The 22,246-nt window shown below is 57.7% G+C and overlaps 1 protein-coding gene across 25 annotated transcripts in view; it reads left to right on the forward strand.

The window, feature by feature from the left end:
* Positions 1-22,246, forward strand: part of CASZ1 (castor zinc finger 1) — a 156,924-nt gene that overhangs the window by 83,233 nt on the left and 51,445 nt on the right. For 4 of the 25 annotated variants that reach the window (XM_082379204.1, XM_082379191.1, XM_082379192.1 and 1 more), the window contains 2 exons: positions 5,465-5,516; positions 17,657-17,695. The exons of 13 other annotated variants lie outside the window; for them this stretch is intronic. In XM_082379204.1, the coding sequence (XP_082235330.1) occupies positions 17,680-17,695 (16 nt within the window). In that variant the 5' untranslated portion in view covers positions 5,465-5,516; positions 17,657-17,679. Of the gene's footprint in view, positions 1-5,464; positions 5,517-11,883; positions 12,091-16,673; positions 17,218-17,642; positions 17,696-22,246 lie in introns of those variants that run through there. 8 more of the 25 variants (XM_082379194.1, XM_082379193.1, XM_082379203.1 and 5 more) reach the window with 8 other exon arrangements.

Here is a 22,246-nt window from a genome sequence, read left to right on the forward strand (position 1 = left end):
TCATACCCCACCCCCTTCAGTTGAAGAAGCTGAGGCCAAGAGAGGTTAAGCAGCCTGACCCGGCAGACACCATGGAGGGTAAGTGGCAGAGGCAGGATTCAGACCTGGGTCTCACCTCCTCTGCTGTTTCTCGTGTAAGCTGTGTATTTTATCTTCCTCGGGCCTAGCACAGTGTCATGTGCACAGGCCGTACTCAGTGTACGTCCTGACGATCACTGTGGAGCCGGGACGTGGAGAGATCTAAGCCAATGACCTGGAGGAGGGCTGGGCAGGGTCCGGAGCAGGTGTTGTCTTTCCGTACATCTGTCTGGTGGAACGCGCCGTCTGTCCAAGGAGGCACCGCCTCGCCCACATTGAGCCCTGAGCTGCAAAGACCGCATTGGACGCATCGCTCCCAGCACCCCAGAGAAACCTTCTTGCCAACATCTTCGCCAGATCTGTTCCTCACCTTGACCTCCAAGGCCCTTAGACGGGGAAGAGCAAACCCAGCCGCTCACCTGGACCCGTCTTTCTGGGGACAGGATGGGTCCCACCAGGAAGATCTGAGCCACCTCCGCCTGGAGTGGTCAGGCAGGGCCTCTGGGAGATGGAGAAGTTTCTTCCCCCTGCGGGGGCTCAGGAAAGGTGGGGAGGCTGGCACTTCTCCTGCAGCCCTGAGAGAGTAAGGCACAGCCTTCCATCACAGTCCTAGTTCATGGCGGGGCCTGTCTCAGTTTCTGAGATGGGAAAAGAGAGAGGGCAAGCCAGGCGTGAGGACCACACAGGGCAGCATCCAGTAATAAAGGAACTAAGGGCCTGGGCAGGGAAGGTGTGAGACCGAGAAAGCAAGCTAGAGGTGTTGGACCAGCAGAGGCTTCAGCCCCCGCGGGACGGGCGGGTCAGCTGGGTACCTCTATGAGCCAGGACTTCCGAGAACAAGGTGGGAAAACCCCTTTCCTGCCCCCAGACTACTAGATCCTTCCTCTTGACCCTGTACAGGGTTTTAAGGAGCCTGGCCAAATTTCAGCCCAGACTGTGTTTGCAGACCACTGCCCGCCTCCTCAGAGCCAATCCGGAGGCCTGGCGCTGACCCCCGGCTGTCCCCGGCCTGCCTGCGGCTGTTGGGCTCCTTCCCCTACGCGGACGGACAACCTGCCCCGGCCGCCGCCTCCTCCGGATCCGGCACCTGCTGGATCTTGCGTGCCCTCGGCCCCTCATTGTCCTGCTAACCACTGTGTAGAAGTTTGGGGCTTCCTTTGACCTTTCCGTTGTGCCTGGTTCTGCGGCGGCCACCGGGCTGACACGCCGGCCCTGGCGTCATTGCCGGGGCAACAGCGCGGCCCCTGCCTGTGGCCCTGCGCCCGCAGCACTTTCATTCTCTTTCTTTCTTTCCTCCTCGTTCCTCTCTCTCTCTCTCTCTCTCTCTCTCTTTCTCTGTCTTTCTCCTTCTCACCCTCTCCCTTTTTTTTTCTTCTTCACTCTTTTAACATGGTTTTCCTAAAAAGTTTTTTAATCAATCAAATTTGAGGCAGAAAATAGGTTTTGTCACGCCTGGTCCCGGGGTGGTTTGGCTCTCACTCAGGCTCCTGACAGCTCCTCAATGCAGGAAGGAGGCCAAACAGAATATTTCTCGGGGAAAGTGCCCGTTTCCATGACACTGCCCCTTGTTGTCTGTGCTGCCCCCCTCCTCAAGCTGCCCGCTGACACGGCCTCAGCCCTGTGAAAGGGCCCGGCCTGGAGACGGACGGGGTGTGTGCGGGTGCCGGAGGGGGCAGGAGACAGCGTGGGGGGGCGGGGTAGATGGGCCGCAACAGCTGCCCCGAGCCGCCCCTCTGTGGCCTGCGAGGGCTGGGGAGCAGGTAGGGGCGGCAGGGCTGTGGAGCCTGGCCCGGTGCTGCGTAATCAGCTGCGCCTCATAAATATGGAGCAGGGGAGCCCCGGGTGAGACGCTCGGAAGCCACGTCCCGGATGGTCGGTGGCTCCAGCCAGAGGGGACTGCAGGCGGATGAGGCCTCTTCGGGTCCTGGTACGCTGGTCACAGCAGCTTCTTCACCCTTCCCTCTCCCCCTTCCCTCCTCTCCAGCCTTTCCCTCCACCCACCCACCCCCCCGCCGCCCGCGGCAGCCCCCTCCCTACCATCTTTGGCGCCCTTCCTGCCCTCCCTCAACTCCAGCACCTCCTGTGCCTCTGGTCCCCTCCAGCTCCCAGGCCCACGGTCCCCCACCCCGAGCTCCCTGCAGGCCCTCCGCGTCTTCCCTCTCTACCCCACTTTCCCTCTCCTCCTTCCCACCTCGCCCTTTCACCCTCTCCCCTCTCTTCTACTCTTCTTGCTCTCTTTTATAATTAATGATTAGTTTTAATTGGTTTGCTTAGGCAGCCTGACAGCAAATGAACAGAAGCCAGCCCAGGGCTGCCAGGCTCGGGTGGGAGACCACTGCACTTCCGAACCGAACCGGCCGGGGGAAGGCGAGGGCAAGGCTGACCTGTAGACGCTGCCTCAGGCCCCGGCCCTCAGCGGGTGGGTCAGGCCACACCTGGGCTGGCGCAGTGGCCAACGGGAAGAAGGCAGGAGGATCTTCACACACAATCCGGCTCTTGGGCTCTCGTCTGTCAACTTTCTCTGTGTGCTTTGTTCTTATTCTCCTCCTCCTATCCCCCTCCATGTTCTCATTTATGTAAGACATTGTCCACATCTTCCGAGATTAGGGTCCGGTAAAAGGAGAGCAGGGGCCCTGTCTTTAGACTGGGACAGGGCTTAGTTCCGATGCCTCCCTGTGGACCTATGGGGTTAGCAGCTTGACACGTCTGGGCCAAGGTCTTGCTTTGTCACACAGACAGGAGGGAGCAGGTAGCAAGGCTTGTGGTCACTGTTAGCTCAGCTGCCTGCCTACAGTCAGCCACTACAGCCCGGAAGCCAAACAGACCTGGCTCTGTTTCTGATTTACCGTGGACCTCTGCATAGAACTCAACCTCTTGGTCCTCCGTTTTCTGGTCGGAGCACTTAGGTTGAAGAACGTTGGATGAGTGCAGGATGGGTGGATGGGTGGATGGGTGGACGGCTGGCGGAGAGTGGCTGTGTTGGCCGGGATCCCTGAGCACGTTACTTCTGTTTCTTAGCCTGGAAGGGTTGCACTTAACTTCAGCCTTCCTAAGTGTTGGGGCTCCTGGTCTCCTCTGTGTTTCCCACCCCGGCCTTGCAGAATCCTTCCTTAACTGCAGCAGCTTTCTGGTTCTCTGCCAGGCCCTGGCTGTGCCCAGTCACTCACTCACACAGGCCAGAACCAAACAGCGGGAACACTGAGAGGCAGAGAGTGACAGGGGAAGATGCCCGGGCAGGATGGAGAGAGAAAGTTGAACTTCTCAGGTCCCCACGGGGGTTCCAGAATCCACCCAGTGTCCCAGATCCCACCCAGAGACAGCCTCCCTGCTCCCGTCCGCCAGGCCGCCTGCCCCAGGGCCAGGTGAGGGGCAGGACCCCGGTTCACATCCTGGTCCCCGCACGGTAAGTATCTCTGCCCCTCCCCATCCCTCGTCCACCCCCAGCCAACTCCTGGAAAGTTTCCTCCCCGATTGTTCTGTGTGATCAGATCTGCAAGTTGCTCTCTAAGCTTCTTGTCACATTTTGACTTAATGAAGTGCAACTGCTGAGGGATTTGGGTTCAGCGCTCCGGTCTCCCGCGCTCCCTTGTTGTCAGAAAACAGGGGTGGTTGGGGACGGCAACACCGCACTGCGAGTCGTTATCATTCCGGTCAGTCTGTTTAACACAAAATTAAACAAAGAACTAATTAGTGCCTCATGAATTAATAAATGCACAGTTGCTGGGGAGGATGGGAGGGGAGAAAAAGGTGGTGGAAGGGAGATACTGGAGTTGTGGAGTTGGGGGGCTTTGGAGGTTCAAGGGAGGCCGGCCGGGGTGCCTTGAGAGATCTCAGGCGGGCGGGTGTGGGATGGACCGGACAGCGATGACGCCCCGCTGGGCCCCTGGGCGGGCTGGCTGGGCTGTGAGCTCTGACAGCCAAGCCTGCCCAGCGCCTCTCAGCGGAGGCCCAGGGTCTCTCTCCCTTGCCCCGTGGCCCAGCCCTGTTGGCCTCCACTTCATCCAGCTCTCCTCTCCGACTGCTTGTTTTTTCCACTCTCCCCACCTCGGCCCCCTCTTCCATCTCAGCAGGGCTCCCCTCTCCTCTCTGCTGCCCCGTCTCTCTGTCCGCGCAGCTCTCTGCAGAATCTTAGCTTCCTACCATCTGGGTCAGATGGGCATCAGAGGCCCATGGGGTAACCCCCGCAACTGCTCGATGCCCACCAGAGCCCGGTGTCCAGCAGGGTGGGCTCTGCCTCAGTGGGCACCCTCCACCCAGGCAGCCCAGCAAAGGCAGCGAAAGCTGGCAGAGGACCCAGCCCTCCTTAGGAGGATGCGTCAAGTACAATTAGCATTATCTGTCTAAATATGCCCTGGGAATGGGAGGGCGGGCGGCAGAACTGGGTGGCATTCCCGGAGCCCTGTACAAGGTCACCTCACCTCTCGCAATCCCCCCAATCTGATTTGGGGATTACACAGCCTAAGGAAATTGGTGTTATTCCTCTTGCATCATTGATAAGCCACAAAGGAGGGAGTAGGGAGAAAAAAAAACTAATAAACAGAAAACCCTTCCCGAGTACGGGTGGAGTTCTGAAGGCCCACGGGGTGGGAGTGGGGTGGGGTGGCCCGGCCTGGCTCGGGCAAGGGCAGGTGGGCCCAGGTCAGCAGGCAGAAGGCTCCTTGGGTTTTCTGTCCACACGAGGCGTCTGTCCCATTTGAACCTGGCTCCCCGGACTCACGCGCTGGGCAGGAGGGCCTGGGCCTGGCAAGCTGGGCTGAGTCACGTGTTGGCTAAAGACCCCCTACCTTGCTGGGCCATTTTCCCTCTCCCTACGTGGGCCCCCGGCATGGCTTGTGACTCATCAGTAGGACCCCAGGGTGGAAGGTGCTGTCTGCAGCCTATTCCTGGGAGTTGAGGCCTCCTGGTGCCCTGGCCCCTGGTCCACCCTTGCCCCTCAGTCACCCATCTGCTGTAGATTTTCAGGGGCCAAGGGAAGAGAGTGAGGGATGGGCGCTGCTGTAGCCTGTCATCGTCCCCAGGCCCTGCTGCTCAACCACTGCAGCTCCAGGGGAGCACCCCGGCCCGCACACCTGCGTCTCTGCCTCCACGGAGGTGTGTGCAGTATGCTCTGACTTTCCTCTCTTTGGTTAGGGGTGTCCTGAGGACCATATTTCCACTGTGATCAGCCCCTGCTGCTTTCTGAATTTTTTCAAATTTTGGTCGGCACGTCCTTTCAGATGGGCCAAAATCAGTGCCCACTCCGCGCGTCTGAATTTTTGACACCCTTGGCCACCCTGGAGCATCAGCCCCTTGGCCTGGGGGTGGCAGGGAGCCCTTGGGCACACACTGGGGAGTTGTACGCGTCCTGCCTTGAAAGGCTAAGAGGCTCTTCTCTGTCCCTCCCCAGGATGAAGTGACGCCCCCACTGCGAGAGAGGAGCCTCTAGGACCCGCTACAAGGTAAGGCCTGAGCCCTTCCCTGATCCGTGGGTCCTTCCCCCCAGTGGTGACCACGCGCCTGGTACATGTGTCACCCTGGGCTGGGCCCAGTCGTGCCGAGCCCCCAGGGTGGGTCTGGAAGATGGAGACAGGGAATTGGAACCACACTGCCCATTTGAACCTGGCAGGAAAAGATGACCCCGGTAGAAGAGTCTCAGATTCGTTCTTAGGCTGGAAATGGGCTGGGGACCCGTGGATCGCTGACTCTGGGCGTGGAATGTGTTCAAGGCAGCATGAGGCAAAGGGGCATCTGTGGTGCCAGGGCTCAGCCGCCCGGCAGTACCGTGCCCAGCTCTCCGCAGTGCTGTCTGCCCGCTGTGGCTGCTGCCAGCTCTCCCTGGAAGCTCTGCTTGTAGCTCGTGCTTGGGGAACCACATGGACTTGAAAGCCCTAGAAGTCCTCTCTCCTGGGAAGCTCCCGGCCCTCCTTCTTCCGTGGGAGGCTGGCAGGGAGGAGGCCCCAGGCCCTGAGCCCAGACCAGGCTGCTGCCCTTCCCTTCCCCGGGCGCTGGGCTCCCCTGGCCTGGCCGGGCCTTCACAGGCTGTCTCAGTTCTCGGGTGGCTCGAGGAACCTCGGGGCCACCGGGCCTCGGCCCCAGGCAGCGCCGTGTCAGAGGTGACCGGTGGAACGCCAGTGTTATGTAAATAGCGGGGCCTGCCCGGCGGGCGAACTGGCTGGCTGCAGCCATCCATCATCCGTGCTCGCCGGGGCGGGGGACAGACACGGCACCGTGCGCCTGGCTCCAAACCTGTTTGTTTTCCCTTTGTCTCACGCATTTCGGGGGCCCGGCTGTGACCGGCTCTGGGTTTTGTCCTGCTGGCCCCCTCCCCCGGGAGGATGGGGGAAGGGAGGAGATTCGAGAGGCTCCCACCGCGGCATCCCTTTCGGACTTCAAAGGCTCCCCCAGCATTGTCTGTGCCGGCGGGCAGTGGCCCTGAAAACGTGATCAGAGGCGGCCGGTGTAGGGCAGGCCCGGCCCGCGCCCTGCGCTCTCACTGGGGCCTGTGGATTCCTCCCTTTGCCGCCAGCACCACCCTGGTTACAGCTCTGCTCCCCGGGCCTCTCTCCTCGCCTTTCTCTCCCCTGGCATCCCTTCTGGCCAGCCCGACCCTGCTGCTGCCCCACTCCCGTCCTCTCTTAGCCAGAGGCCAACACCTCTCTCCTGGCATCAAGACTCCTAGCATGTTGAGAGCTTCAACTCTCCGCCCCTTCATATCATCCCTGAGACTCTGAAGCACAGTGGAGGGCTTAGGATGCTGGGAGCTGGGATGGACCAGTTCCTGGACATCTGTTTCCCATCCAGCCCTTGTTCTCTTTCCCTTCTTTTTCTCCACCCTCTGCTGGTAATGAGAACCTGATTTCCTCCTGAGCCCTCTGCCCAGCCCTTCCTTCCACTTATTGGCAAGGTTCAGATTGGCTACTTCTGTCCTGAAAGTCAGCCCCAGGTGCTTCCATTCTCTGGAGCAAGGCTTGGCAAAGTATGACCAGAGGGCCAAATTTGGCCCACTGCCTGTTTTTGTAAATAAAGTTTTATTGGAACACAGCCACACCCGCTCATCTGCATATCAGTTATGGCTGCTTTCACTCTATGACGGCGGAGCTGAGTAGCTACAACAGAGCATGTTTGGCCTGAAAAGCCTAGAATATTTATCTGGCCCTTTATAGGAAAAGTTTATTGTCTCTCCCTCTGGGGTTTCTGGCTCCTGCCCTCTGCTCTTTTTTTTTTTTTTCCAGTGGTAAAATATACACACCATGAAATTTACCATTGTAACCATTTTTAAGTGTGCAGTTCCCTAGCATTAAGTACGTTCACAGTGCTGTGCAACCATCATCCTGCTCTGTGCTCGTGTCTTGCTCTGAGGGGCCCAGGCCTGTCCCTGAGGTTGCGGGGCTGCTTGCACTCCTGGTCCCTTTGGGGCTGCCCTTTCTCTCTCTGCTCTTTGTAGGACCTCATCTCCTGCTCAGTCCCACCTACCTAGAAGTCCCGGCTTGTCCTCTCCTTGACAGCCACTGTCTCCTCAGATCTCTTGCTCCCAGCATCCAGGAGCCTTGTGTCTCCATCCTGTAGCCTTTAGCAAGTTCTCAGATCCACAGTTTCCTCTTCTGCAAGATGAGCAGAATATCTACTTTGCAGGGTTATTGGGACAAGCGAGTGAGTTAATGGGGCCGAAGGTGTCTAGCCCGGGACCTGACAGGTAGGCAGCGCCTGCGTTCCCTCCTTCCTTCATTCTTTTTCACCTGCCAGAGCCTGGGTCTCCACCATGCATGTAGGAGCCAGCAGTCATCCCTAGGCAGGTTCCCTGCAGTCCCCCTCCCCTGCCCGGGACCACTGAGTCCCTCACCTTGGAGAAGCTGAGGCTCCTCGCTTGAGCGAGGGCCGTGGAAGAAAACGCCGCACGGGTGGTGGACGGGGAGTCACTGGAGTTCTCAGGTCGGTCCCGGGTCCTCCATGTCTGCTGCAGGGCCCTGGGAAGTCGCATAACCTCTCGAGCACCAGTTTCTCTATCTGTAAAACGGAGCCCTGACCACCACGCTCTCTGCTTTGCAGGCTTGTTGCAAGTACGAACTAGGATGCGTAGGGGAAAGCTGTGGGGTCTGCTGAGAGCAAAGCAAGCCAAGGGAAGCGTCCGGGTCTGAACTTGGGCCCATTCTGGGGCAATTGGGACCCAGTCTGCAGTTCTGTGGAGAAGGCCCTGGACGTTACACGGTGGGCACACGCTCAGTACAGGGGCAGGGACCAAGGCTGCACATGACTAGCGCTGTGAGCTAATCTGGGAGCCAGGCTCCAAGCCCTAGAGGAAAGGCTGGCAGGGAGGGGGAAGGGGGGAGCGGGAAGGAAATTGAAGCTGCGCAGCAGTCAGGGGTCTGAGACGGGCTGGGAGCCGGGTCCCCGCACCGCTCACTAGTTGCCCTTTCCTGCTGCTTCTGCTGCCGTCTCTCTTACTGTCCTCTTTTCGCGGGCTCCTGGCCCTTTGTAGATCTGTTTTCCCCTCCAAGCCTTCTCTCTGCATCCCATTAGTTTCTCTTCCTCTTCACCTTCCCACCGCCCGTACTGCCACCCCCAACTCCATGGCGCTCTTTCTTTCTCCCTCTCTCTCCTTTTCATCTACTCCGAAGGCTTTACTTTACTTCCTTGTCACCCTAATTGATTGCATTAACCTTTCAGCGTATTGGATTTCCTCGGCATCGTGCAGAGAGCCCTGCGCAATATGCTTATAATCTGAGCCATAATGGACAGTTTGCAGTCAACAAGCCCCTTCTCCCATCTCTGCCATCGCTCCCGTTGACATCTCTCTTGCCCAGGCCACCATGGCCACTTCCCCTGCCAGCAGGGGTGGGGCAGTGGACTAAGGCTGGGAGGAAGCAGGCAGAGCTTGGACCCACCAGTGGATTTCCCTGCCTCTCCCCTCCTGGCTCTGCCCCCGGCCCTGCCTCTGCTTTTGCGAGCCCCCCAGGTCCTTGCCTTGTGAGTCTCTCTGCTCCTGGGACTCTCCGCCCAATGAGTGGCTGATGGAGCCAGCTTGGATTTGGCAAATAAGAGAGTCCCCTGTTTCCACCAAATGGTCCTCAGAGGAAACCTCGCTTGCCCGGGAGGCTTTGGGGAAAGGTGATGGTGACCACTTCAGGAGGTGGAGAGTAGCTGAGAGGAAGAGTCTGAGATCTCTGGGCTTGCCTGGCCCCTGAGCTAACCAGAGGCCTCTTTGGATTTTCTGGAAGCTGGGCCCACCCCTGGAAAGGTGTGGGAGTGCAGAGGAGACAGAAAGAAGGGGATCTGTCGAAGGCAAGGGAAGAGAGACAAAGACCCTGCTGGGGCTGGCCTGGGTGCTCAGGGCAGCAGCGGCCCCTCCCACTGGGCGAGGAAGCAGACTCGTGGCCACATTTGGGCCCTGGCTCCTACACTGGTCCCAGGATTGTGTGATTGGGATCCTTGGTGGGCGATGTCTCAGTCTCTGTTTCTCATCTGATGCTTGTCAGTAGCTTTGAGCAGACCCCCCTGGCTTTATCAAAGGAAGAGAGACGTGATCCCGGCAACAGGGCTGTAAGCCAGAGAGAAACCTCTACAGGGCAGGAGGGCTTGGCCTGACAGTAGACTGGCACGGGAGAGGCGAGAGGAAATGAGAGCTGGCTTCTCAGGTTGGTAAGAATGGGCTCCCTCTGGTGAGTTCCCAGATGGGCACCTGCTCGTCCAGCATCAGGCAGAGGAGCCAGCCCATGCCAGCTGCCTGGTCCTGGGAATCTTAGTGAGTCCTGGCCCCGGAGGTCCTGGCCAGGGCTGCCAGCCCTCAGACCCACAGCCCAGTCAGCTGAGTCTTCATTCATAACGGGATGGACGTCAGGTTGAATACATTAGTGTCAGGCCAGAGGAGCAGGATGGAAGCTCCCCTTAGCCCTGGTGATACTTCTTCTGTCTCGTACTGCTCTCTCTCTCCGCCCTCTGCCCATCATCTTCTCCTTCTGACCAACCCCCCTCCTCCCATCGCTCCATCACTCCGAAGGGCAGGCTTTGGCAAGAGGGGGCCAGACCTACGTTCTTCCCATCCTCTCCCAGTGATTTTGGGGGTGGGCAGAGGGCGCAGCAGGGAGAAACCGAGCAGCGAATTAAAGTTTGGTGATTGTCAGTGTCAGGAGAAGCTAAATAACCCTGTAACTAGTATGAAGGTGAATTCACGGTCTGCTGCACATGGAAAATATGAGTGCTCTGTGAGACGGGGAGAGTGAGCACGGAGTCTGCCTGCCACGGTGGGCAGCCTCCTCTCCAGGGACGTGGGCGGGGAGGCAGGAGGAGGGCCATGCACTCTCCCATCCCTGCCAGGGAGCAGTCACCCAGGAGCCCCAACCAAGTACTGGGGGCGGGCAGCTCAGCTGCTTGACAACCTGCTGGCCCTGCCCCAAGGCCCCAGGTAGACATTTGTAAGCCCCAGCAGTATGAGTTCATGGATACCAGCCCAGGCCCCAGGATGCCAGCCCATCCTCCACAATCCATATGAGTGACTACTCGTGAATCCTTAGTGAGTGTTACTCTGTGCCAGGCTACGTGCTCTGTATGCCCTTATGACAGCTCGATGCAGTAAGTGCTGTTATCATTCCCCCTCTTTATCCCCACTTTTTTATAACCACTTTATTGAGACATAATTCACATACCAAGTGTACAGTTCAGTGGTTTTTAGTATATTCCCAAGGTTGTGCCACCATCACCACTATCTAATTTTAGACTATCTCCATCACCCCAGAAGGAAAGCCCGTACTCATTAGCAGTCACTCCCCATTCTCCCCTACCCTCAGCCCTCGGCAATCACTAATTATTATTGACTGTGATGCTGAGAAAATGGAGGCTCAGAGAGGGTCAGTGACTTGATTGAGGTTGCACAGCTGGCGAGAGATAGAGCTGGGGTTTGAACCCAGGTAGTGGGACTCCAGCGCCCGTGCTCCGTGAGGGACTGCCCGATGTCCTGGCTGCCTACCCCCCACCACGTGCCCTACCAGATGTTTCTAACAGCATGGGCTCAGGCGTGTATGAGCACCATGCAAACACGTAGGCCCAGGTGGCAACACGCATCTCTCTCCCCAGGTATACTTGGGATTCCACATAGAAAAAGTCACATGCCTCAGAAGGACAGCCAACCTCCCCTCTTCCCCAGCCAAGCTCCTGGAAGGGAGGGCTGGCACACGAACTCGCAGCAGCAGGGGAGACCAAGTGGCCAATGAGACCTAGGTGGTTTGGAGCTTTAAGATGAAAAATCCCCATTATCTCCTGTAGCTGATAATTGCAACCGAAATAAAATGCCAACATAACATTCCAGAAAAGGTCCCTGCCCAGGTTGGGGCCACAGGCTGGGCCGTGTCCCTGGGGGCAATGCAACGAGCTCAGTTCCCCGCATCACACTTTCTCTGTTTTTTCTTCTCTCTCTTTCCTTCTGTCTTTTTGTCACTCCTTCTGCTTCTGTCCTGTTTCTTCTCGCCTTTTTTCCTCCTGCCTGCTTCTTTCTTCTTCACATGCCCACTTTCCCACCCCAAAACTTTAAAAAAAAACAAAAAAAAGCTTTTTGTGACCACACTCTTGCACTTGCAAAATTTGGGAATTAATGTGAAACTGTTACTGCCTCCGATAAGAGAGAAATACAAGGATGAGAGACAAAGGGAAAGGTAGAGAATGAGTCTGTTGGATTTGGTTTGGGGTTTTTTCCTCCTTCTTCTCTCTCCCTCCAAAGCGGAGGATCCGGCCGGGCCAGTTTGGATATTTATTAAGAAAAAGCCAAAGATAATTAACTTTTTTGTTTTTGTTTTGTTTGCGGGTGCCTCCCCTGCTGGCACTCCTGACTGCCTGGCAAATTAAACCTGCTCCCTGCTCCCTGGGTGCTGGGCTGCGGGCAGCTTGGCTGCTGGCAGCTCAGCTCCTGGCTGCCCTGAAACTGCCGGGCCCAGCAGCTGCCCACCCAGCCACCCACCTTGGGTTTCAGATCTAAGGTCCCTTTATGCTACCACCGGTGCCACCTCCCCAGGCTCTTCTGACTCCTAGAGCAGGCTTTAGAGTTGGGTAAGTGGCCTGCGGGGGCCGGGGGGGCGGGCGGTGAGAGAGGAGGGGCTACCGTTGGGGTTATGGCCAGCGCTTCCCTAAAAGGAGATGGGGGCCAAAGAGTGAGCTCTCCCGCGGGGCAAGGGTATTCCTTCTGGCCAGTTCAGCCGGTCAGCTTCCCAGAAGAGGGTAAGAACAAGGAATGAGCTGGAAGCACAGGGAGAGGCCAAATTTGGGCCATGTCCATCCCCAGCTCTTCTCTCAGGAGGCTGGTACACAGCCAGGACCCATGGCTCCTGGGAATGCTCTGGAGAAGGCTCGGGGCCACGGAACCCTCCCATGATGTCTGGCCACCCTCAACATGGGGTTCCGTCCTACTCCCACCTCTGACCCAGCCCAGGCCATCTGGGGGCCCGGCTGGGTGGTCAGAGAGCCGGCAACTGAGTAAGAAGCCGGCTGCCTCTGGTCTGCTACCCTGAGGCCAAGCTGTGACCTGGGCCCGAGCCATGTCCACGGGCCAAGAAGGTAGCAGTTATAGACCTCACTCTCCGTGGGGGACAAAGTTGAGGGCATCTCAGGAGCCAGGACAGCCAGTGAGGACGCAGGTCCTCTCCAGGGGCCAGCCCAGCTCCAGCTGCTTGGGGTTGGAGGTGTGCTTTGCCCCTCTGTTAAATTAATATGCCTCAGCCCCTCCCCTGACAGGGCCCTCTCCTCTGCCCCCCTGGCTTCGTCCTCAACCTGGCAAGTAGGCAGCGGTGCGCTGTCCCTCCAGGTAGGGAACCTGCTTTGGAGCCGGGCACAGAGAGTAGGGCATTTTCTGAGGATTTTGCTGGCCCCCCTTTTTTTTCTCTGAAATATAAGGATGTGCAATTTTTTTGGTTTCAATTTAGCATTGGAGAATTTTATAATTTAGTAATTAAAATCTCTGATAGGCTTTAGAAATTGCGGCTAATTGAATTTAATGGGAAGATGATTTTCAATTTTATTTGATTACCGGGACCCCTGGCATCGGTATTTATGGGAAAAAAATGGGAAATGTGCTGTGTGGGCTAAGATGGCATAATTGAATTAGGGATAATCGGATTTCTCCGTCATGAATTTCACTATAATTTTCCTATAATTTTCCATTAGATATCTAGTTTACAAATATTCACAAAGAAATGAAGCTCTTTCGGAATGGAGATTGCTGGCTAACAGGATTACGGGGCTGAGCGTGCGGCCGTGCCAGCCCCTAGACCGCCATAATGCGATCCCTGTATCTGCCTTACACTTAGCCCGAGCCCGGCCTCAGCCCGTCGCTCCGCCACCCACTTTGCTGTGCCTCTCTGCTCTTTGTTTCCTCTTCATCCCCGTTCACCCCCTGCCCCGATACCCACCCATCGGGGGCCCATGACCTCTCGTGCCCTACTGGCAGGCTATCCCATCCCCGTGCCATGGCATCTGGGCTCTGCCCTCCATCCCCACCATCCTTCCCATCCACACTTCGCTCACTCAAGGCTCCCCGTGACCCCTCCCGCCGCCCGCCTGGGGAGTGCACTCACACGCAGGCACACAGACTCCCCCGCAGGTGCGAACATGCTTGCTCACATGCACCCACAGTCGTCTGGCCAAGGCTCCTGTGTCCTGGCCCAGTCGCCTCAGAGGGAACCAGTTTATTGGGATCCCGGGGTGGGGTGCAGGAACAAAAGGAGCTTTGTTCAAGTTTATGTGAAAGTTACAAATTCAAAATGAGAGCAGATAAAGCATGAGATACCTGGTGTGTAAGTAGGCTGGTGAGTGAGAAGGCCCCGGGCTCAGGAGGGAGAGAGAATGAGTGGGCAAACTGGGGATGCGAGGGCGCCGGGAGCCAGTGAGGGAAGGTTGTCCTGGGACAGCTGACAGGTTCCCCTGGACCCGTGTGAGGGGCCTGGTGGGTGGCATTGCTGGGCAGGGCTCCACGTTTTCCCTTGGAGGCGGGGTGTGAGAGGAGGAGCTGGTGGCTCTGGGCCCAGGGCCTGAGACCAGGAGGAATTGTGGCACTGGGCTTTCCATTCCCCGGGCCCGAGGCACAGAAGCTGTGGCCTGGCCTCAGGGTCGAAGAGGTGTTACCACATCAGGGTTCGCAAGGCAAAATGGGCCACAGGCTCAGAGGTGCCAGGGTCCTGGGCCTTGGTATGAGTACACACACGGAGAGCAAGAGAAATCGGGGGACCCCTCCATGACACGGCCTCAGCCTTCTCAGATGTCAAATCATAACATGCTAAGATGGTCTCATTTTCTGTGCCTCTCAGGAAGGCCCCTCGCTCTTGGGCAGAGCCTCTTAAGCCTGCAGTGGCTGATGGTGGCCATCGTTTTGGCAGAGCTGAGGCTCTCCGGGCAGCTCACGCCTCCCTCTACCACTGGCTGTGCTTGGCGAGCCCCTCTCGCCCGCCCTGCCTGTTCCGCCTTCCTTCCGGCTCTCTCAGTTCTATCCCTTCAGCCATTCCTCTCCAGCCTTTGTCCACCAGAGGCCCCCAGGTTATTGTGCAGCCAATCCTGTTGGCCCTGCGTGAGTGACAGGAAGGCATGCCCTCCCATGCCCTGACCACCATCAGCAGAAGCCCAGAAGGACATTCATAGGGAGCCCGTAGGCTGTGTGGGCCACATATGCAGGGAGCTCCCCATACGTGCACACCCAGATATCACCCTTCTACCCCTATGTCTTCAGGCTTCCTTCTACATCCCAGTTGCTCAGATGGGGAAGCAGACACTTCAGGATTGGGATTTGGGTTTGACTGACTGCTGTTACAACCCAAAGCTGTAAGCCTTGCTTTGGGGAATCATGGGTGGGAGAACCCAGCGGCATGTGTGTACCCCAGAGCAGTCCTGGACACCGCAGTGCCCTCTCTGAGACCCCACCTGGGGAGAAGCTCATGGTCCTTGCTGCCTGGTTGCCCAGTGACAGCAGTTGTACCAGCCTCTGGGGAGCACAGGGCTTGGTTTGTTTAAGGAGCTCTGCTCCCTTGTTCAGGGTTTTAGGGCTGGGGGACACTCAGAGCTCCTGGGCCTCTCCAGCTACTCGTCCTCCATAGGCATGGGGCAGGTCTGAAGGGTAGAGGGTTGTGTGACAAGCAGGAATGGGGATTGCCAAGAAGGCAACAGGGAGAGCAGTCGAATGGGGGAGGGATGCTAATCTCCCTGTGAGGCCATTTGGAACTAAAGTGCAATTTAAAAAGTAAATAAGTAAATAAAGGGAGAAGAAAAATAAGGGGAACGTGGGAAAAAGAGTAGATTGTTAACTCCCTGACTTGCCCCAAGGCCTCCCTGGGCCCTTCCCTTTGCAAAATAGAAATATTGCAAAAATAGTCCAGCGCCATTTTGCTGAATGCTGCCCAAAGACCAGAGAAAAGAAAGCCTGGGTTCTGGTCCCCTCCCCTCATTGAAGGCAGTGTGGCCTCCCCTGAAACAGGAGAGGGGAGGAAGGCAGCAGGGGGGCTGCAGAAGGGACAGAGGGAGAGCTGGGGACAGTGAGATCCAGGTACTTCACAAGCAAAACTGCCCACCTTCCTGCTCGCCTACCTGCCTCCTTCCTTGCCCCCCACCCAGTGGGTAACTTAGATGACTAAAATTTAGGGAATCTCAACATATCTGGCTGCAGCAGGGACATCTGGGGACCGAAAGATACACCAAAGTGCTTTCTCTGAGGGGAAAGGAGGGCAAGGAGAGAAGAAGTTGCCCTGGTCCAGCGATGAACTGGCAGACAGGAAATGCGGCGATGTCAGAGGGGCAGGTGGCAGGACGCTGGCTCCTTGGTTGAGGGTTGTCTGTGCCCTGTCTGCCAGGGCCCCGCATGGGAGGTGGCAGAGGCAAGAGGGCCGGTTGGCAGCCCAAGTGACAGCGCGGATCCGTGGTGGGGGCCCTCGGAGGACAGGCGGCCAAGGCAGGGTGAGGGAGGAAGGAGGTGCCGTCCCCACTGCGGGCCTGGGGGCGGAACTGCGGGGCAGCGGGAGGAGGACGGCCTGGAGAGCAGTGATGTGGCGCGGAGCCGGGGTCCACCCGCAATCGGGGTGGGGGCGGGGGAGCCAGGGCGCATTTAAAGGCGAAGCCAAAACAAAGTGGCGGAGCCCTGGGGGTCCCCGCACTCGTGAAGCCTGCGGCGGGCACGGTGTGCGGAACAGCGCGAGGCCGGTGCGAGTGTTCCCCGGGACGCCCAGGCCCAAGGCCCCAGAGTCTTTCCTCCCCAGAGCTAAAAAACACCACCACCAACAGCAACAGGAAGAGATTCAGGGATGGGGAGGAAACAAAACGCCTGGTACCCCAGCACCCAGAGCCCGGGGGGCGCACCAGGGCGCGCGGCTCGGTGGGCGCAACCCCGCGGCGCACACACCTGCGCCAGCCGGCGCGGAAAAGTTTGCTCGGCTGCGCGCGGCGCGAGCCCTCGGCTGGCCGGCGCCGGGGAGTGAGTCCGCGCGCGGCCGCCATCGAGTCGCGCTCGCGGGGCCGGAGCGCCGAGGAGAGCGTGCGAGCGCGCGCCCGCCCGCCGGCGTCCGGCCAGAGTTGGCGCGGGGGCGCGAGCGCGGGCCGCCGGGTCCTCTCGGACCGCCGCGCCCCCCTCCCGCCTCCCCCTCCCTCCCGTCCCCGGGCGCCGAGTCCCCGCCTCCCTCCTCCGAAGTCTAAGGTTTGGGCAGTCGCTGAGCCAATAAGGCGGGCCGCCCGGGCCGGTGCGCTGAGGCCGCGCGCACGAGCGTGAGGGAGCGGGCGCGGGGCGAGGGCGCGCGTGTGAGGAGCGCGCGCGCGGGAGTGAACAGACGGAGGCGCGCGTGAAGGAGCGGGCGCGGGGCGGGCGAGCGCGAGCCCATTCACTCCAGCCTCCCGCGGGCGGGCGCGCGCGCGGGCGGGCCGAGCTCTGCTCTTTCACCTGCCGGGGCGGTGCGGGCCGGGCCGGGAGGAGGCGGTGCCGCGGCCGCCCTGCCAATCACCTCGGCGTCTGGCAGCGCCCCCGGCCGCTCCCGCCCGCCCGCCCGCTCCCTCCTGCCAAACTGTTACCCTGAGTGTTACCGTCAGGAGCAATGACATCAGGGCTTTAAAACAACTTGTTATTCGGGGAGTAATCAGTCGCAATTAGGCATTAATTAAGTATTATGAAAGTTGATTATTTAAGTGAATTCGGCTTTCGACTCTCCGACTATGGTGAGTACGGGAGTGGGGCGGGGGAGGGCAGGGGGCGCCGCCGCGGGGCTCAGACCCTGGCGCGGGGGCGGGGGCGGCGGGAGCGGGGCCGGGCGCGGGCGGGGGCGCCCCTCGGCCTCGGGGGCCGGCCGGGCCCCCCGACCCGGCGCGCGTCTATAAATAGTTTCTCTTTTAGTTTAATAAACTCGAGAGCAGAGAAGAGCTGCTTTGAGTGTGCAGTGCCGGAGCGCCAGAGAGAGAGGGGCGGGAGGGAGAAACTTTCGCTCTCCCTCCGGGTCTCCCTTCTCATTTCTCCCCCAGGCCCGGGGACTTGACCGCCCCTCGATGGGGGGAGGGTGCGGAGAGCGGAGGGGGAGAGCTGGGGTGGGTAGCGGGGGGCACTGCGAGAGACTAAACAGATTTCTTTTCTTTCCTCTTCTTTTTTTGGCGTTCCTCGAAGAGTTTGGGACCAAAGAGAGGAGAATGGATCTTGGTACAGGTACCGGCCGGTGGGAACCAGGGGTGGCTCTTTCACTTTTCTTTCGGTTCTTTTACGGAAGTTATTATTTTTAGCCCAATGAGGTAGCAGCTGAGCGGGGCGGGGTGGGGGGTGGGCTGGTCAGGAGAGGGTCTGGTGCGGGCTGCGCTTCTTGCCTTGGTTTCTGGATTGTGAGGCTTCCGATGATATTATTGTTATTATTTGTTACTTGCTTAGTGACTGTGACTAATTTGATGCTTGTCATTGTGAAAGAACCTAGGGGAGAGGGAGCTGGGGGGCACCCAGAGAGAGGATTTAGGGGGTTTTCGTGGGGTTTTTGTTTTTTGTTCTCCGTGTTTTTTGAACGGCTGCGTGTTTTTTCTGTTTTTTTTTTTTTTTTTTTCTTCCCCAGCAAAGATCTCTGTGTGTCTGGCTGTGGGGTGTGTGTTTTTATTTTTTTAGTGGGGGATGGTTTAGTTTTTGAAAGCAGCGTCCTGTTGGGAAAGGCGGTTAGTCTGGTTTCGGGGCGACTCTCTCAAGGTAAAGGAATTTAATTTATGTGGGACAAGGCTGTGTCGGATGATCAAGCTGCTTATTATGGCTAATGAATATTTTTCACCTGAGAATCCGTGGGATGAGGCGGCTGTTATCAGTTCAAAGTGAGGGGCCCAGGACTCTCTCCCATCCCCCTTAGCCCCTACCCTGGGAGAGGGTAGACCAGACAAACTACTGAATTTGGACGTATGGGTTTTGGGGGGCCTAGCATGGCACCTAGGTTAGGGTCCCACGTAGCATAGTGCTGGCCTGGAGCAGAGTTTATCCTGAGATTTTGGTGTTTTATTGGTTTTAATCTAATTGTATTCAACATTTCTCTTCTCTTCCCATCTGAGGTTCCAATCTGAGTCCAGAGTGAGGTTTACTTTACTTTCTTCAGGCTTTCCCTTAGCCCTCTGTACTGAAATGGTATTTTGACCAGGACCCTCATCCTAAGCTGTCTTCTTGCTAAATGTCTTTAAAAGAAGTCAGTTATAAACAGGTTCATAATTCATTGAGATTGATCTCTGAACCCTTCTGTTTCATTTATAGAAGGTGGTATGGGTGGCTGTTAGAGTGGTTGTTTATAACGGCCCAAGTTCATGGCATTGCCCCTTGGGATCCATGGGCTGACATTTGACCTCCTGAAGTCAAAAGGGAGTGGGCAGAGAGGGCAGGAGGCAGCACTAGGGGGCCCAGGATGGGTGACAGGACATGGCAGTGGCTTTGGGAAGGAGGGAAGTGTGTTTGTTGGGGAAGGAATATTAAGACTATGTCCAGCCAGGTGTGATCTTGGAGAATTCGATGTGGAGGTCCTGGGGACCTCTGTGCCCAGGAAGGGTGCAACAACCCCTGCTGGGCAAAGTGGTTAAGGTGTCTAAGGCCACTGCTGCCACCCTGCCCCTCCCTGCCCTTCACTCCCACAGAGAAGCAGCCCCCCCCCACCTCTAATCAGGTGTCTCATCGCCTCCCTCTCAGGCCCCACCCCCTTTCTTCAGAAATGGGCCCCCCCTCATCCCAGCTAAGAAGCAGACCTTATAGATGGGCCAGTGGTGGTAACGCACCACCCCTACCTGGGGCAGGTAAGCCTCTGCTTGTGGACAGGCACAGGGGACCTAGGCATTACTCGGCTGGAAGTCGGGCCCTCAGCTTCCTCCTTCTAACCCAGATGCCAAGTGGAGCTGGAGTCCATCCTCCTGCCCTATACCCACCTGCTGTCGGGGCACGACTCCAAAGCCCTTCCGTAGGGTGTCCCTGACTGGAGACAGGGCCTCCTGGGCCTGCAGGTGGCAGAACCTCTTGTAGCATCTTTCCCAGCACTTACTTCTCCCAGCCCTCTAGGGACAGGCTCTGGAAACTTTTCCTAGAAGTTAGAAGGGCCCCTGTGGTCAGCTGGTCCCTCCCGTAGCTGGAGCAGGGCCCTCCCAGCAGGACCCAGGCCTGGACTCTGGCCGCTCAGTGAGGGGAGGTCCAGGGTGTCAAAGGTCTGACTGTTTCCTGGAGAAGTCATCTGGTGATACCATCTCAGCCTTTTCTTCGAACTTGAAAGTTTCCCTTAATCTCAGAACTTCAGAAGAAAAGCACTTTTTCCCCTCTTCACAAAAAAAGGGAAGCAGGTGGGAGCTCTGAGATCCCCCTCTGAGCCTGTCTCTGGGCTCACTGCATGCTCATCTTTCCTCAACCTCTGGGATGTACTTCTGCACACAGCCAGGGCCAGGGGCCTCGTTTCTGGCCTGGACTCATTGCTGATGTGATGAGGGGCTCTCTTCTTTTGGGGGACCATAGGCAGCTTCTGCCGAGGGCCTCTCTAGCACAGTACAAGGCTGGAGACACAGGCCCCAAAGGGTTGCTGGCACCAGGGACCCAGTAAGCGTTGGATTGTGGGTTAACATCACTCCAGGTCTAGGTTCTGAAGCACTGCAGCCATAAGTAGTTCAGTGGTGGGAGAACCAGGGCTTCTCAGGAGGGGACAGCAGGACCTCAAGACCCTCAGGGGCCATGTGGACCCCTTTTCTTCCACCATAGTTCAACCAAGGGCTGGATCAATCTGGACGTCTTTAGCAATAAAAAATGCCGATGTCGTCCTAATTCACCAGGCCCCGAGATGACAGCAAATTTACATTTTTTAATTAAACTAGCAGCCAGTTTTTATGAGAGGGGGTTGGGTTATGCAAATCAAATGGTTGTGTACGGAAGATTAGGAGAGTTTGGGAATAAATTCCACAAATGCTAATAAAAAAAAAAGGAAAGAGAAAGAAAGGGAGGGAGGGAGGAGAGAGAGGAAGAGAGGAGGACATAGTTCCATTAGGCCCTTTTAGAGTGATTTCCCTGGGGGAGGGAGTCAGGAGGGGGAGGGGAGGAGGGAGGAAGCTTTCAGACACAGGTAAATCCATGCTGCAGTTGGGAAGCTCCCCAGCATTAGACCCCGCTAGGCTGATTCCTAGGCCCTGAAAAAAACTGGAGGCCAGGGCGAAAAATGGCTTTGAAACAGCAGTAGAGCTTTGAGAAGGAACTTGCCCTTGATTCTTAAGGATCTGGTTGTAATTGCCCCCGCTCTCGCTAGGGAGGTCTTGAGGAGAGGGGGAGGGGCTGTCCAGGGCTAGAGCTGTCCATCAGAGGATCCAAGGTAGGCTCTGCCAGGTAAAGGGCCAAACAGGCAAGAGAGCAAGTTCAAAGGGCTGACCAGGGACCACAGGGGGAGCCGTGAGGGGCACCACTGCCCACTTGGCACTGTGGCTGTAGCTGTGTTGTCGAGGTGAGTCAGGGGGAGGGATCAGTGCTGCTCACTGCGCCCAGCCTGCTTCTTTTTCCCTGGGATAAGCTCTGCTGGGACTCCAGGCCTGGACCCCCTTGCATTGCATACAGACCACCCCCCCCCACCCCCACCCCACATTTATCCTGGCCCCCAGCCTCGGCTGTGGACGAGGCCAGGAATGATGGGGTCAAGGGAGCTGAGACATGTTGGCTTAGTAGCCTGGTTCTTGGAGTGGGCTGTCCACATGCTGGCCACGTGCTTCGTGGACACACAGTCTCGAGGAGGGGAGAGGAAAGGCCACAGGCTTTTTCCAGGCAGTAGCTGACCCCAGAGAGCAAAGAATTTGCCTTCCCCAACCCAAAGTTGCTGCTCTGAGTGTCAGCCCACCTCCAGACTCTCAGGACTGCTGTGAGCCACCGGTTCTAGGCCAGGGCCTTGCCAGGAGTGGAGGCTTCTAGGAACCTTGTTGGCTCTGGTCACACTGGGGCCTGGGAAGGTTCTTGTGCTGTTTCTGGAGGAAGAGAGTCCATGCTGAGTTTGGGCCAGAGCAGGTTGTCCTCAATTTTTCTTCCTCGAGCCTTTACTTGGCCAGGTACACCCACTCAACCAGTCTAAGCTGGGGCCAGTCCCTACGGTCAGGTTGGGCACCGGTTTTGCCACTCTGCTGCAGGGGGTGGGTGCTTCGGTGCCATCTTGGCAGGAAGCAGCAGTCAGAGCCAAGGACAGAATGGGCTGTCTCTGAACTCGCGAGTTTCCTGGTACCATTCAGACAGAGGCTGGCTGTGACGTTTGGAGGGGCGTGAGCATCAGATGACCTTTAAGGTCTCTGGTTCTCCAGCTCCCAACCTGATTTTACTGAGAGGGTTCTGTGGGGCATCTTGGGGGACGGGTTGAGTGGACGAGGTGAGAAGCACACATTTGGACCTTCTCTTTGGAAGAAAGCATTCGAGACAGGTAGCTCTGGATTGTGAAGTGGCCCCTTGAACCAGCCCTGGCACTGGTTATAAGATAATCAGAGCAAAACTCTAGATACAAGGCCTGGAGTAGCCATTCTCCAACAGGAGGCAGAGGCAGTGAGGGCAGGTCTGAAAGATCCCTAGAGGGACCCCACCCCGGGCCCTTTTTCCCTTGGGGATCAGCCAGGGGAACCCATTAACTCTCCTGTCTAAGAAGGGCACTGGGTCCAGTTAGTCAGACCTCTCTGAGGGCTTCGCCATCACTGCTGGTGTTCCCCCATCCCCCAGAGCCAGGGAATCTGGCTGAGTTGCAGCTTGGGTTTTTAT

This window comes from Balaenoptera borealis (assembly GCF_965194805.1).
Source record: "Balaenoptera borealis genome assembly, chromosome: 1".
In the NCBI taxonomy this organism is placed as follows: domain Eukaryota; kingdom Metazoa; phylum Chordata; class Mammalia; order Artiodactyla; family Balaenopteridae; genus Balaenoptera; species Balaenoptera borealis.